Here is a 17,041-nt window from a genome sequence, read left to right on the forward strand (position 1 = left end):
GAATAAGATCCCAAAACGTGATGGCTCAGATAAGATCGAGTTTCCTTTTTCTTACTTCATGGTCTGGGGGTATGTTCTGCAAGGTCACCCCAAGACCCAGATTTCTTCCCCCTTTGCTCTGAGCATAATGTTTGATGGAAAAACTGGCCCACCCTACCATATCTACCATGCAGCCCGTGGGAAGGCAGATTTCCTTATGCGTGTCATTATAAAACATGCTCCAGAATGTGCAGGAATCACTTTGACTTGCATTCCGTGGACAGAAATGTGGACACCTACCCACGACTGCCTGCAGGCAAGGCTGGAAAATGAAGGCTTCTGCTGGAAGCTTGACCTCAGTTGAAATTTGGAGTATTCTCCCAGACAAAAGAAGCAGAGAGTGGGTATCAGGGGATCATTAACTGTCTCTGCCGCATTATCAGACCCTGCAGTGCTTGCTGTGTGTACGATTAGGGTCTCACCCTTCAGGGCCTGTGGACGAACGTGTTCATCTTCCTGACACTTTTCAGCTGGCCACATGCTGTGGTATACAGGTCTGGAGACTGCCCGTGGGCAGGCCCTGTGTCCATCTGTAACTCCGGGCCTTTGCATGGGCTGAACCTCTGGCTGGAATGCCCCACTCCTCATCAGCCATCCATGGGACTTTCCCCATTCCTCCAGGCCCAGCTGCTATTAGCAACAGGATCTTGGGTCACATGGACCGTGAATCTCATATTTTGGGAAAAATAATGGGCCAGATAGAAGCTGTGAGCCAAGGACCCCGTCCCAGGGGACTGGTTTGCTAATCTGTGTGTTAATTCGTTCAGTAGATATATCGAGCGTGTGATCTGTGTCAGGCCAGCAGCGGGGGATCCACCAGTGAGCAAAACAGGCGGGAATCTGTCCTGATGGGCTAACCGTGGAGGAGGCCCTCCATTGAAAGCAGGTAGTGAGAGCCGTGGCAAGTGCTCTCCTGGAAAGATTGCATCCTTAGGGTCTTAAACACAGGGAGCCAGTGCTCCACACTGTCCACCCCAGCTTGCCGGGAGGTCTGGAATAGGCCAGTCGGGGTCGTGCCCTCCCCACGCTGCAGGCCGGCTTTGGCACCTGCCCTTGCCCAGGGGTATGGCTTGCCTGAGAGTCCCACCCAGGGCTGTCAGGAGCACATTCATTAGAGCCTGCTGCCACGTGCCTGATTCCAGTAGAAGCCAGAGATGGCGCCATTGTGCCCACGTGAGCAGCGTCTCCACGGGTAGGACATTAAGCCCAGAGGAAGATGTGTGTGCCACATCTGAGTAATGGCCATGAAATTGACATTATAAGTTTTAATTATTATTAATGCCTTGCAGGGGTGGCTGGTGTTAATTGTCCTGTAGGCATCCCAGATGAGTTTTCCCTTTTTCTTTTATTTCTTAATGTCTTGAGCCCAAATAATGGCGGCTTAGTGACAATATTTGAATGAAATTCCTCTAAAGGGGAGCACGCCACAGCGTGAGAAGTTCTTGCCAACGCGTCTGTGGGCAGAAAGCAAACAGGCTCTGGAGCAGCTGCCCACCCTCCTGGGTGGGTGTGGAGGCTGGGACATAGAGGCCTCCGGGTTGCTGCCGTGAAATCGGCAGTCTTTTCTCCCCCATAATAGCATCTGCCTGCTCTAGGCCCCTTCCATGCACTAATTAGTTAATCTTATAAAGAGCATTGAAGATGAAAAACTCTGGAGGTGCCGGGTGTCACCCATATGAGCATTTCCTGATGAGATCCAGTTTCTGGCTGCTACTGCTCCTCCAAATAAACTGCCTCTCGGCACCTTCCTTAACTGTTTTTTTTTTCTTTCCCTCAGAAATGTGTCCTGCATCTTAAAAAGATTCATTCCCTGGCCGGGCGCGGTGGCTCAAGCCTGTAGTCCCAGCACTTTGGGAGGCCGAGACGGGCGGATCACGAGGTCAGGAGATCGAGACCATCCTGGCTAAAACGGTGAAACCCCGTCTCTACTAAAAAATACAAAAAAATTAGCCGGGTGTGGTGGTGGGTGCCTGTAGTCCCAGCTACTCGGGAGGCGGAGGCAGGAGAATGGCATAAACCCGGGAGGTGGAGCTTGCAGTGAGCTGAGATCCGGCCATTGCACTCCAGCCTGGGTGACAGAGAGAGACTCCATCTAAAAAAAAAAAAAAAAGATTCATTCCCCCTCTTGGTTTTGCTCTGTCAAATCTGAGTCTGGCAGTCTGAGATGGGGATACGGGGGGGTCTCTTGCCTTCTCTCTCCCGCCTTCTCCTCCCCTACCCTTCTCCACTTCTTCTCCTGGCTCACCAGCCAGCAAGGCAAACAGGCCCCACCTGGAGCCCGCATGCTCTCACAGCTTGCTTGCTCCGAGAGTCATGCTCTCGGTCCCAGACTCGAGGCCAGCAGGTGGGTCACCACCTGTGGAGTGGTGGCCAGGAGGACAATCTCCAGTCTGCCCCTGCTTCTGCCCTACTCCTGCCCTGGTTTCCTTTTTTGTTCTTAGACACAGGGTCTTGCTCTGTCACCCAGGCTGGAGTGCAGTGGTACGATCGTTGCTCACTGCAGCCTCGAACTCCCAGGCTCACTCAGTCATCTTGCCTCAGCCTCCCAATAGCTGAGACTACAAGTACTTGCCACAATGTCTGGCTATTAAAAAAAAAAAATTCTTTCTTTCTTTTTTTTTTTTTTTTAGAGATAGGGTCTCAGTATGTTTCCCAGGCTGGCCTTAAACTCCTGGCCTGAAGTGATTTTCCATCCTCAGCCTTCTGGAGTGCTAAGATGATAGGCGTGAGCCACCATACCTGGCCCCAGATACTTCTTTTCTGACTTTACCCCCTGCATCCCCATCCAGGCCTGACTCAGGACTAACCTGAGTGCCTTTGAATTAACAGCACATAGAGGGGACCTGCTATGCAGAGAGAACACTCCTGGGTCCTGAGGTCATCAGGGTGAACAGCACAGTCTCATCCTGGGGGCCTTGGTGGCATAGAAGCGAAGGAATTAGGAAGGTAGCTGATAGAGTTAGGATGGCTGGTGAGTGGCTGATGGAATTAGGAGGGCACAGTTGGTAACGAGGGAGCAGTGTGGGTTTCAGAGGGAGTGAGAAGGGCAGAGGAAGTAGCATGGAGCTCTGTCTGCAAAACCCTGCAGGTTCTAGGTTCCAGAAGCACAGACTTCTTGTGACTGAGGACGCTGTCTGCCATGGCTGGCCAGGTGTGCTGAGGCCAGCTTAGGGGACCTCGGCTGCTGTGCCGAGGAGCTCGGATCCCCTAAGGTCAGCAGGCAGCCACTGAAGCTCATAAGTAGCAGGTGTGTGAGCTTGGCCTTGCATTTGGGCATCCAGCCCATGACAGGCTGATGGGACAGGAGACCCCTGGAGGAGGTTTACACTGGGCTCAGGATCGATGGCAGGTAAGGCAGCGGGAGTGGGAGAGTGCATGGCCCTCTGGGTGAGAGCTCAGAAGTGGAGTTGGCAGGAGGAGTGCCCAGGCCAAGGGAAAGGGTGGGCACAGGGGTGACTGAAGGTCCCTGCCCAGCAGCTGAGTGGGGATTCCATGGCCACAGGAGGAAGGGCTGGAGGGATAGACGATGGCCTCTAGGAGCTTGTGGATGTCCAGCAGAGCCGTCAAGCAGGCATCTGGGTTCACATCAAGTCCGCTAATCAGAAGGGACATCACAGGCACAGGTTGATTTGAGGGCCACTGGCACAGAGGCAGGTCAAGCTGGGGTCTGCGACAGTGAAGTGGGGCGTCAAGGAGACCTGCAGGCCACAGTGCTGATACCAGTGAGGCCATGGTCCCTGCGGATAATTCATGAAAGGCAGAATCCCCCTGTGATTCAGGAGTGTGTGCCTTGCCTCACAGAGTGCCTCTGTCCTGGGTGGTAGCCTACAGCCCCAGGCTGCCTGGTGGAAGATGCCTCAGTCTGTCTGGCCCTACACCCCAGCTTTCCCTGCCACACTACCTAAGTTGGGGCCGCAGTTACACAATGTGGGTGTGAGTGGTGTCTTCAGGTTGCCTTTATGTCAACCAGTCTAGACAAGGCTGATGGTGGGGAGGCCAGGGAGGAAACACAGTGTTCCCTTCTCACAGGGGCATTGCAGGGAGGTGTGTGTGCTCAGATAGCACAAGCTGGCTGCAGAAGGGAGTGCAGCATGGAGGCAGGTGCAAAGCTGGCCCTTCCTGCCCACGGTTGTTACCAATGGTAGCAAAAGTCGCCAAACAGCCACCGAGTCTATAGCTCTTATAACACGGCTTTTAAGCCTTACCCTTGTGATTTGGGAAAGAAAGGAAATGGAGTCATTCCCTGACAAAGTAAAGCTTTTTTGTGTGCATCTTGTTGAGGCTGGTTTTTCAACTTCACAGCATTTTTTTTTCTTACCATCCCTTTAAAACTGCTTACCTTGATGGATATCTAAGTGTCTCCATGTAGCCAATAGTGAAAATACTCCTATCATGAAAATAAATGTTATATTTAACTTTTAAAGTGTTCGTAGACTAAGTGCTATTAGAACAAGGAATCTTACTCTGTCTTTTTTGTAAACTTAACCAAACAGGCTGGACCAGGGTTTCTTAACCTGCTGATGCTCTGGGCTGGGTCTTTCTTTGTAGCAGGGACTGTCCTGGGCATTGCAGGGTGTTTGGCAATGTCCCTGGCTTTTACTTGTTACATGTTGGTAGCACCCCACCTTCCGGTTGTGATAGCCAAAAATATCTTCAGACAGAATTGTCCCAAATTGAGATTCCCTGGCTGGCGGCTGAGTGGCTCCTGTGTGGCAGTGGAATTATTCTGATGGCCTGCAGCCAACTGCCCCTTCCAATTTTTTTGCGATCACAGTGCTTGTCTTGCAAATTACCCCTTGCCTCCGCTCTCTAAAATTGGGGCTCGTTACACACTATTGTGCTCGGACTACAAAGCTATCCAGAATGAGTATTATTGGAAGCAAACGGATTTTTTTTTTCTCTTTGAGTTCTGCAATGAAAAATCCTCTGGTGTTACTGTTTAATTGGTTAGTGGTGGCTGTTTGTCAATTTGCCAGCAGGCTCTCTCTTAACTGCTGTCGTTTGACGTTGCTGAAACATAAATGTAGAATGATTGAGTTGCCAACATGCTATTAAGTCCTCCACAAAGAGTTTCTCGATATACCACTGCTTCAGGCTTTTGTGCTTCTATTGATTGATCCGAATACTGAAGAACTCCTTGGCATAGCAGCCCTGGTGAGAAAAGGCAGCTTCTGGTAGGAAAATCGTTGGGTATTGACACCCGGACAATGCAAGGCTTTCCTTTGGTTTTCCTCTGGCACAGGACTGACCTCTGACAAAGCTCCCACAGTTGAGTGGGTATTGGCCACCCATAAAGGAAAGGGAGAGAGGCCCGTGTGGCCAGATGGTCATGATGAGACAGGGCCAGTTAGAGAAGCCCAGGAAGTGGACGAAGACATCACATCAGTTTTGGGATTCCTTGACAGGCTCCTTATTGCTGACAAGCAGAAGCAGCCTAGAGTCTTGTTTGGATTTTAGAGCTAGTCATGGTTGGAGACCGAGGATGACAGAACAGGTGCAGACGGGTTGGTTATCCTCCAACGGATACAAGAACATCGCTTATGTTAGGAGGATACAGTCTTATGCCCTTGAAATTGTACTTCTGGAACAGACTGCTACAGGTACACACAGCAGAAAGTTGTGTGTCATGGTTGGATGTCTGTGATGGCCGGGGACTGCTTGTTAGAACTCCTGTGCCTGGGCACAGCCCTTGTGCTCTACACAGGCTGTTTGTCATCGTCCTCGTGTGTGTGCCGCTGGCCATGAGTCTGCTGAGTGGGACGCTCAGCACGACGGATGCCATGCATGCCTGCTGCTCAGCTTCAACCCCTGGAGCATGCTCTGAGTTGCTGTGACTATTACATAGAAGAAGTAAAGAAAAAAGTTGTTGGATACTTGCTAGAAATCTGGCAGCTTCTTAGACTAAAATGCCTGAGAAATAGGAACCAATGGAGAATGATTCAGCACAGAATATTGGGTAAGAAATTCCAAGCCCAGATGCCCTGGGTTCAGATTCCACCTACTGCTCCTAGGTGTGGGCCTTGGGAAAGTCACCTTCCCTCTCTGTGCCTCAGTGTCCCCATCTGTACATGAAGATAAGCCAGCACCTACTTCAGCGTCCTTTCTGCACAGAATGAGGTGGTCTGTGTGGAAGGCCCCAGACAGTATCCTGTTTAGGAGGAATGGCTATGGTGGGGACCCTCTTATCTTGGTGGGGCCTCGGTATGTGCGTGTTCCTGTGACAGGCTGTTTCTTTGAAATATTTTCCATTTGCGGGGCACTTTGTATGCACCCCCAGGACACAGAAAGCCCCAGGGAAGCCCCGGCCTGCTCCGGCAGATCCACTCTGGGCACTGGGAAGAAGCATGCCCGTTGACCACATGCTGCCTCTTGCTTGCAGAATCCCTGCCTGCTTCCCTATGGCAAGGCCCTCTACAGCTATGAGGGGAAGGAACCTGGCGACCTCAAGTTCAACAAGGGGGACATCATCGTCCTGCGGCGCAAGGTGGATGAACAGTGGTACCATGGTGAGCTGCACGGCACACAGGGCTTCCTCCCAGCCAGCTATATCCAGTGCATCCAGCCCTTGCCACATGCCCCGCCCCAGGGAAAAGCACTTTATGATTTCGAGATGAAGGACAAAGACCAAGACAAGGACTGTCTGACCTTCACCAAGGTAAGGTGGGCTCTGGGGTGGGTCCCGCCAGCCCGTGCATCCTCTGTCCACCCAGGGCTCTTCCCAGCCACAGGCCTGCAGCCAGCCAGTGTCTTTCCTCAGATTCTGAATCCTGGCTCCTCCCAGAACCCTGAGCAAATGACCCAGCAGCCTCCCTCCCTGTGCCTCCATGAATGGGGTGGTGGTTTTTTTGATTGAATGCTATGGAGGGCAGCAGCCTGACACACAGCTCCAGCTCAGAGCTACATGAGAGCTTGAGATAATATGAGCCTCCATCAGCACCAAGAACAGAACCCTCAGTTAACCTGAGTCTTCGGTCGAAGCGCCGACCCAGGTGTAGCAGAATGACGCCTTTCCAGGACTCTTGAGGTCCTGCGAGAGGGGCTTATCGGGGAAGCTGCTACAGAGACCCTGGTCAGCTCACAGGGAGGTGACAGCTGGGGCCTCACATCCGTGCATCATAGCCCTGTCCTGTAGGGCACCTGAGGCAGGGCCGACCAGGTGCATAGGGAGCCCTGTGAAGCAAACATTTGGGAGCAAACGAAATAGTACTGACAGGTGAAGTTGAGTAGGAGGGCTGGGTGAGGTGCAGAAGAGACTGGTTCTGGCTGTCCTGGCAGTTGCTGTTGAACAATTATCTGCACCAAGTGCTTGGCCAACAAGCTCACACTTGGTCTTTACAGCTGTCCCAGGTTCCAGGGGAAATAGTTGGAACCTTGTTTTCTCCATGTGCAAACCAAAGCTCTGAGAGGCTTTGTAACTTACCCAGGCTGGTTGCTAGGTCCTCTCTCCCTCCTGCTTCCCCTTCCTCCTTTCCATCTTCATGTCCTGTCTCCTGTATCTCCTCCATCCCCTGCCCCTCCTACACCTGCTCCCCGCGGCCCCCAGATGTAAATGACAAAGCCAGAATCCTAATGCAGATCTCTGATGTTAACACTCAACATTCTTCCCACCTCCCTACACAGGGAATTCCTCCCTTATGTCAGCCTCACGGTATTTTAGATGTCAAGAAGTCATTGTGTTCTCTCTCCTCACTCGTTCTGTCTTGCCTGTGTCTCTCTGTGTCAGTGTTTCTCTCTCTCTCTCTCTCTGTCACACACACACACACACACACACACACACACACACACAGAGTTGTAAATAACAGAACTAGAATTCTAACTCAAATCTCTGCTTCTAAAGCCCACGTCCTTCCTGCCTCCGAGAGGCCATTGCTCTCTCCCCCATCTGCTGAGTGCAGAGCTCGACGGTGGCACTCTCTGGAGGGCGGTAGGAGAACCATGCACACTGTTTTTGAGCAAAATTGGCATGTCCTGCGCGCGGCTGCTATTTATGTCTTGTTCTATTGTTCAGCCTGACAGTGAATAATCTATTTTTCATTCAGGGATTCAACTCCTTCTCCCTTCCTTTTATCAAGGTGTTCCGATGCTAATTCCGATTGTCATCTGGCTGCACAGCTTCCCAGGAAACTGTGCCGGTGCCTCCCTCCCTCCCAGCTCAGTCAGAGGGCGAGAGGAGCAGCTTCCTTGGGCTATTTTTAGGCACACAGAAACCCACCTTGCTTCTCTGCCCAGTGGACTCTTCTTCCTCAAGAGAAGACCTGGGGCCACTGGTGGCCCAGGTGGTCACTCATGATCAAGAGCAGGAACCTCTGAACTCTCAGGGTCTGGTCAGGGCCTTGCTAAGGAGACAGACCCCATAATGGCTCCAGGCTCCTCCAGGCTTGGCAGGCTCCAGCTACAGAGCCCAGGTCCTCCTCCAGAGGCATCACAGTAGAGCCCACTGTGAAGGGGCTGTCGCAGGGCCCTGGAGCCTGTGGGCAGGCCCAGCTTCTCTGGGCGGAAGCAACTGCCTGCCTTTCCTGTCATCACCATATAACGTGCTGCATTCCACGGGCCTCTGCCCAGGATGTGCAACCCCAGGCTGAAGGCTAGAGCCCACTGGACAAGAGGACAGAGGGCACCTGCCCATTATTCCACAGAAACATACTGGGCCCTGACTCCGTGTCGGGTACTAGACCTGCTGTGCTGCCCTCTGGAGCCCAGAGTCAGGTGTGGGAGACAGGCCAGTGGAGAATGTGCAGAAGATAGGCCAGAGGCTCATGAGCTGCATCGGATCACCAGGGGTAGGCCAGGCATTTAGTATGGGCTCCTGAGTAGTCAGTGATGGAATTCCATGTTCCATAATTCGCAAGAAACAGTGAAATTAGAGCTGTCAGGCTTAGACTCATTTTGTGGTTGGCATGCGGAGTGGGGGTAGCCGAGCAGGGGTCCTTCTGTTCCCAAGTGGGCAATGTCACCATCAAGGTGGGCGTGGCTGCCCGGGCTCTCTGGAAGGTGACCTCTGGGTTGAATTGAGGACAGGGGCACCAGCCACGGGAAGCCCAGCGTCTCCTGTTACAGGATCTGTGACGGCTGCGAGGGGGAAGTGTCATATCACAGATTCTTTGTTCAAGGACTTTCTTTACTTGAATCCTATGAGTTAATGTGGAGAATTAGAGGCCTCTGGGTGTGATCCCCAGAGGGACTTGTGCTGTGACACGACCTTCCTGCCACGCCCCTGTGCCCACTTTCACCCTCTGACCTCCACGGGGTGAGGTCAGGCAGGGAATGACCACCCTGCTACCTGTCCTGTCCTGTTGCATCTCTCACTCCTCAATGTCCGCAAATAAAGGCTCCAAGAGACATGGGCAACTCCACATGACTCTGCTCAGTTCCTGTTTTCCCCCACGGTGGGCCTGACCCACCTCACTTCCCCCGTGCCTGGCATGCGGCTGAGACGACACACTGGCTCTGACAGTCTCCCTGTGAATCAGACCTCCAGGAACCAAATGGTTCCTGTGCTGCAGCGTAGGTGCTGGTTCATGCCAGCTTGGTCTCCCCACTGGGGAATGTTTTTATTCTTTGGTTATGTTCCGTCCCAGAGTCAGGGAGGAAAGAAGGGTCTCTGAAAGCTGCGATGGTGTAACCTGCCTTTATACAGCATCACTGTGGCTGACTGATGGAGTTTAAAGTAGGTGGATCAAAGCAAGATTTTTACCTTTGGTGTTTGCTTTTGAATAGTCCTGTTAAAGGGGCATTAATTAAAGTCCTTCTAAAATCTAGTCTTTGCTTTATTTCAGAAGAGAATGAATAATCAGTTTTTGTAAAGCAGCTTTAAAAAATTACATTTTATTACTTCTTAGTAGTCCCACTCCAGAAAGCTGGGCGTGTGCAAATAAAAAGACGACAGGTAGGAAGAGCTGTGGGCGCAGCTCTGCCAGCTGGTTTCTGAGAAGCCTCCACACGTGCTGGGCCAGTCACCCGGGAGGGGCTGGCCTTGGCAGGGCCTTGCAGTGAGGGCCCCATGCCAGCTGTGTGACTTAGGGTGACATATAACCTTGCTGGGCCAGGAGCACCTTGTCTTCCCAGTCGGGATGCCAGTGTGCACTCTGGGGTGATATAAATAAATTGCTGAGCCTAGGGCTTGGAGCACAGGAGGGGGATGTGAACTACTTTTTTCTTTGAGCGGCTAACTCTGTATTGTCTTACTCAGTTCACCTGCAAGATTCGGCAAGGGTTTATTGAGCCTCTACTCTGTAGCTTTCAGTTAATGAGAACATTGTGGTTGCCTTGCCAAGCAGCTGCGTTTGCTGTGCTGGGCCTGTGCTGCTTTTCGTGAGTTCCAGCTGGGATGCTCAGGCATCCTCAGAGGCCATGGGGTTTTCTTAGAGAGTGCCCGCTGATCATGGAATCACTTTTGCACATGATTGCAGCGGGGCCCCCAGGCTTGCCATGTCTGCCGTAATCCCCACCAGGTGTGCCATGCGAAGGAGCCACAGGGCTTGGTGGCTGCAGCCACTGCGCTGTCCTAACCCTCATCTCACCCTCAATTTGTCCTGATCTAGTCAGACCTTAAGACTCTTCCATGTGACCTTCATATGCTACTGAGCATTTAATCATTTCTCAAAAGTATGGGAAGTCTTACCTTTGTGAATTAACCTAGCGTTAATTCCAAACTCTGCTCTTCTGATCCTAGGGACAGATGTAGATGGATAAAAATCAAATATAGACAGAGTTCAGGCTCTAGCATGAGGTAGACACAGATTCAGATCGTGGCACTTTTCTTTAATAATGCATGGTGTCTCGAACATTTACTTAGTCTTTGAGTTGCTTTTTTTAACTACAAATGGAGTTGATATTAGGATTACATGAGCAAAGGCATTTTAAAACCCAAGCTCAAAATAGGCATTCCAGTAAATATTTGCTGTCTGCCCTCTGCTTTCTTCCTGTCTCAGGAAAAGTTGCACTTCCATCAGATGGTACTTATCACTTTTTATGTTCACCCAGAATATTTGCAGGAAAGTAAGCCTCCCTCCTAAAGACAGACTGCATGGAGAATGAGAACTTGCAGGACTGGTCTGCTATGCTTTTACTTTCCTGGTGGCTGAATTTCAGAGAGGATTGCCTGGGGGTAGTGGGGCTCAGCCCTTTTGTGTCGAGGCCACAGTCCCCTCACCAGCAGAGCCAGGCGATGGGCAAGCTTCCAAATTTGCAGTATCATCTCTGTTTCTTCCTGACTGAGAATTGACATTGCTTTGGGGGCTGAGAAGACGAGGAAACTTTAGCTTTACCTCTTTTCATATCATGAGATAAGCTGGTGCAGAGCTGGGGGCTCCATGTCATTCTCTGCCTTCCTGGGAACCCTCTTGGGCTACTTTACCCTGAAGTTATCTGAGAAACTCAGGGAACCAGTTCTCCTTTTTGACTCCTTGCTTCATGGATTTCTCCTCCCAGGCTCAGTGCACCTGCAGCCACCTCTGTGCACAATGATAACTCCTATGAAGGAGGCTCAACTCGCAGGGCACGGAGCAGAGGGGAGCAGAGCACCCTTGCAGCCACTGCAGACCACCCTCACCCAGCCTCTTCTGACAGCAAAGGGAGTTTGGAGAAACTGCACTGATAACAGTCTTGATTTGCAGGCAAAACTTGGGCTGTATCTGAAACTTTGCCAGAAATTTTCAGAACCTACACAGAATGTGAGCTCCTCTCTACGGACGAGCCTGGCTCCTTGGAGCGGTCCTGGCCCTGGCCACTGCAGCTGCCTCACCTGCTCTCCACTGGGTGCCAATCCCACTCCTCAAATCTGTGCCACATGGAGCCTCTGCTCAGAGTCCTCAATGGCTACCCACCTGTCCCGGAGTCATGGCAAAGTTGGTGCTGCCCGCAAGACCCCACCTCACCCAGTCCTTGCTCCCTCAAGGGCCTGATCCACTTCTGGCCCCTGGCTCATTGCCTGCCCAGCTGCACTGGCCTCCTGGCAGGTTCTCCCTGTAGCCAAGCCCACCACCTCCCTGGTCCTGTGTGGTTGCCTCCCCTAGCCTGGGTGCCCCCACTCATTTATAGCTTGACCCTCCTCAGCAAATCTCTGCTGGAGATAGGGGCTACCCTCTCCCCCTGTGGGAGGGAGCACCCCACACCCAGACTCCCTGTCCATACCCCTTCTCCTGTGAGGTAGGTGTTCATAGTCATGTGACACCACCTGCCTGAGGGTGGGTTGAGACCCCTCCACTACCTGGCCCCAAAATAGGGCAGCAAAGGGCACCTGGAGGGACGTGGAAGGAAACCCTAACAGTGGAGTGGGGTGCCCTGTGTCACCTGGCCAGGGCCGGCAGGCCTACTGGTGAGAGTGCCTCCGTCTCCTCACCCAGCCTCCTTGGTCCATGCCTTCACTCTTCAGACATTTATCAACCCTGGACTGTGTGCCCAATGCCAGGGATACTGAGGAGGGCACTACCCTTAGGCACTCACAACCCAAAGACATGGAGACAAGACGAGAGAGTCTCCCCTGCCAGTATATGCATGCGTGTGTCCGTGCGCAGTGGGGGCTGCCGGCAGTGAGAGGGTGTAACCTCTGACGTCTCCTCTTCCACCTGTGGCTGCAGGTTACCCGCAGCCGTGAGACCCCGTGAGGGGTCTGCCCCTGCCTCCCTCTGGAGTTCAGATACATGAACACGATGGGAACACCAGAGGAAGCCCCTGGATGCTCTGGAAAGTCAGAGCCCCCTGAAGTCTCAGTGACAGCAGGGCAAGGATGCAGGGCCAGCCTGCTAGGTGGGGGAGCTGATGGTGGCTCACAGTTCCATAGGTGCCCCTCCATAGATGGCAGTCGGCTGTCGGAGGCACAGTTTTGGGTTATTTCTGCACCAAAAGGCTGAGGGAGTTTCTGAACTATTCCCTTTTTAATTTTCCCTTCTCCCTGTGACACAGAGTGGGTTGGGCCCTCTGTGTGTGGCTGGCCTGTGTGCTGCCAATGGACTCTGTCTGTGTCAGCCTGGGTCACTGCCGTGGGGTGGCCTTGTGGAGCAGGCAGCCCACACCCCTGCAGGCCCAGAGGCTGAGGGGGACCCAACAGGGTCAGGGGCCTTCTCTGGGCTCCAGCTTGTTATTGCTTCTAGGAAACCACTCGACTGCACGTGAGTGGGAAAAGTGGAGGCGTTCATGTGGCCTCCAGGAGAGCAGGGCTGTGGCCACTCATGGCCATTCAGGGACTGCTTCTGGCATTTACGTGTGATTTTTCCACACAGTTTACTTAGGAGAGGGAAATCTTAGGTGCTGGATGTGGGTTTATCCAGAGCTGCTGAGGGAACTCTCCAAGGTTTTCAGTGATCATGGCATTTCATGCTGAGCTCCCAAAAGCCTGATATGTGAGCTGCGATATTTGCCAAGATGTGCCTTTAAAGTGGTGTCAAAGGGCAGTGTGCTCCGCCAGCCACCTCCAGTGGCATCCTCGAGGGACAGGGAAGGCGAGCGCTGGCACCCTGCCCCGCGGCCTGTGTTCTTCACAGAGGCCCATCTGTGTCCGTGGCTTTCCTTCTCCCCAGGTGGAAATGAAAACAGACTTTGAAAGAGGCTAGTAAGTGAGTTTAAAATGCACTTTAAAGACCCCTTGTAGATGGCAGGTCCTACCATGTCACCTGAATCCTTTGTGAATGTATTATTTACCAAGCCTTAGGAAGAAAGGCGATATAGTTTTTTAATAACCACTTTACGTTCATAGCTCAGACTTACAATCATTTAGGACCACCCTGAGACCACCTGAATACAAAGGAGAGCCACTGCTGTATGGTAACAGCATTTGGTGTATTTTCAAAAGTTGGAAATACCAGGGAATAGGGAAAACAGCATATGGAAGTCTACGGGCCCACAGTGAGTAATGAGCACTTGGCATGAAACCTGTAAATGAAATTGAGCTTTGTATCTGAAAGAGAAACCATGTCGTGGAAACAAGTTTCATTCATAAAATTCTTGAATGCTGCCATATTGGCCCAGAAACTTGTCTGCCTCATCTGACTCTCGGTGATGCCTGTGGTTTCTGGTTTGGTTTAGTTCACTCATCTGCATCAAGCAAGGGTTGGTGGACTAGGACTGTCTGGCCAAATCCTGTCTGCCAACGGTTTTTGCAAATAAAGTTTTATTGGTACACAGCCATAATTCCTGTATGTGTTGTCTATAACTGCTGTCATGCTACAAAGGAGGGTCGAGTAATTGACCTACAACTCCTGAAATAGTCTCTGGCTCTTTGTAGAAAACGTTCCTGACCTGTGACAGAGCACAGTACTATCAGGGCCAAGGACACAGGTGTTGTCCCTGTGTGCTCCCTTCCGCGTGGCTTTCCCCTTCGGACATTGGGAGCCTCTGGTACTGAGGGTGCATCTGTTGGGAGACAGTGAGTGGAGAGCCTGGGGACGCTGTCCTCTGTGAAGCAGCAACTTAACACTCAGGTCAGCCCATGTGGATCAGTCTTGCCATCTTCACATACAAAGCCCATTTGGTATTTTGAGGAGGGATATTTCTCCATATACTAATGAGTCTGTGAAGCAGATATTTCCTTCTTCTTTGTCCTTCTGAAAGCAGTGGCTCCAGGTTTTTGTAACATGAGGACAAATCAGAGAGCTGTTGTGATCTAGCCATGAAAAGTTGCCATTGGTTCCCTGGTCCTGCATTGGGGTGGAGAATCATTATTGTTTCCAGAACACACCAGATTTATGCTGGTAGCCCTAACATGCTACAATGAATGTTTTCGTTGCCCAGCACTCAACCATTCCTCTTTGGGGGTTGTAATTATTGTGGAAGTTTGGGTTAGAGGCAAAGCTGGGGAAACCTTCCTTGACATTCTTAATTAAGGATTTTTAGGTACAGGGAGTGACTGACTCCCTGCACCCCAGTATTCTCCCAGCCCAGTCTCTACACCGTAATGAGTGCCAACTAAATAGGAACATTCTGGATCCCATCGCCCTCCTGAGGTCCCAGACAGCCACAGAAACCAGAATTTCCCCCATTGATATTTGAACCAGAACAGACACCTGCTGCCAGGTGCCACCATACTGCAGCTAGGTCTATGTTGGACTTGTCTCTCTAGCCAGATGAAGCCGTGGCAGGGTCCATTGCTCATTCACTAATCTCACAGTAGCACAACACTTGACATGCTTGGGTTTTAGACGCCACATATTGCAGCCTGGTGGAGTTTTCATGTGCTTTCACAATACCAGATGCTGACTTCTCTTTACCAGCAGGTCCCCTCCTCCTTCTTGGGAGAGGATAGTTTCTTCCTCAGCCAAAGGCCGCTCCCGGGGCTTGGCACTTAGGAGATGCTCGAATGTATTGGTGGCGTGATGAGGAGCAACCTGACCCTGCTGAACACTAGGAGTGATGGCCAACTCCTGGCCTGTGAAGCACACCCATCTTTGGACAGCCCTGCCTCACAGGGAGCCTGCCCACATCGCAATAACATGGGGTCCTTGGTGCAAATCCCACCCTCCTGGGTGACTGAAAATAAGCCTGGTTCTTCAGCATGGTAATGATGTCAGAACTTAAAGACATGATCATGGCCCCCACAGCACTGTCACTTCCCAGGCTGAGCCATCCCACCTCCTTCCCTGGCTTGCCATGACTCGGTTCTGGACTGTTCCCACGATGGTCCACTTCTGCAGCACAGATGTCCTGTAGAGACATGCTAGCACTGGATGCAACATTCAAGGCATGCTGTTGCTTGTCCGTACCAGATAGACTGTTACCTTTAAAAAAAATTTTTTTTATTATGTTATATATAATATATATTTAATAATTATATATAACATACCAGAAAGATCACTAATCATAATTATGCAGCTTGACGATTGTCACAAACAGAATATATTCTTACCTAGTGATGAAATGATGGATACTGGGGCTCCTGAGCCTCTGACAGTTACCAGCCCGCCCTCACCACATGTCTACCCACACTGCAGATGAGTTGTGTTTGCTCTTGAACTTCAGATCAAGGAATCATGCAGGATTTATTTTTGTGTCCAACTTTGCTTCCTCTCGGTTTTATATTTGTGAGCTATACCCATGTTGTTGTAGGGCACTGTAGTTTGCTCATTTTCATTGCTGTATGGTGCTATTTTAGGTTTTTAAAGAATAGGTGTTACATTTTTAGAGCAGTTTTAAGTTCACAGCAAAATTGAGCAGAAGATACAGAGATTTCCCATAAACCCCTGTCCCCACATGCACAGCCTCCCCCATTGTCAACATGACCCACCAGAGTGGTGCATTTATTACAATCAGTGAGCCTATATTGACACATCGTTATTACTCTAAGCCTGTAGTCACTCTTGGTGCAGAGTCTACTGATTTGGACAAATGCACAATGTCATGTATCTGCCATTATAGGCCCAGAGTAGGTTCACTGCCCTGAAAATCCTGACCTGCCTATCATCCCTCCCTCCTCCACCACCCCCGGCAACCACTGACCTTTGTACTGCCTTCATATTTTTTCCTTTCCCAGAATGTCATACGGTTGAAATCATACAATACATAGCCTTTTCATAATGGTTGCCTTCACTTAGCAATTTGCATTTAAGGTCCTTCCATGTCTTTTCATGGCTTAATAGCTCATTTCCTTTTTTATCATTGAGTAATATGTCATTATCTGGATGCACCACAGTTTGTTTATCCATTCACCTACTAAACGACATCTTGGTTACTTCCATGTTTGGGTAATTACTAATAAAGCCACTCTAAACATCCATATGCAGGTTTTTGTGTGGACATAAGCTTTCAGCTCCTTTGGATAAATACAAGGAGTGTGATTACTAGTTGGCATAGTAAAAGCATGCCCAGTTTTGTAAGAAATTTCCAAACTGTGTTCCAAAATTGCTGTGCCATTTTGTGTTTCTGCCAGCCGTGAATGAGCGTTCCTGTTGCTCCACATCCTCATCAACACACTACACACTGTACTCTCTGTATATCTCACTATGTATCTCATTGTAGTTTTAATTTGCATTTCCCTGATGACATATGATGTGCAACATATTTTCACATTCCT

At 50.9% G+C, this 17,041-nt stretch overlaps 1 protein-coding gene across 1 annotated transcript in view; it reads left to right on the plus strand.

Annotated features, from left to right (window-relative positions):
• The window catches only part of SH3RF3 (SH3 domain containing ring finger 3), a 181,101-nt gene that overhangs the window by 12,250 nt on the left and 151,810 nt on the right, over positions 1–17,041 (plus strand). The window contains 1 exon segment of the mRNA XM_030920461.1: positions 6,419–6,694. Within this exon segment, the coding sequence (XP_030776321.1) occupies positions 6,419–6,694 (276 nt within the window).

This window comes from Rhinopithecus roxellana, chromosome 17 (assembly GCF_007565055.1).
Source record: "Rhinopithecus roxellana isolate Shanxi Qingling chromosome 17, ASM756505v1, whole genome shotgun sequence".
NCBI classification, from domain to species: Eukaryota; Metazoa; Chordata; class Mammalia; order Primates; family Cercopithecidae; genus Rhinopithecus; species Rhinopithecus roxellana.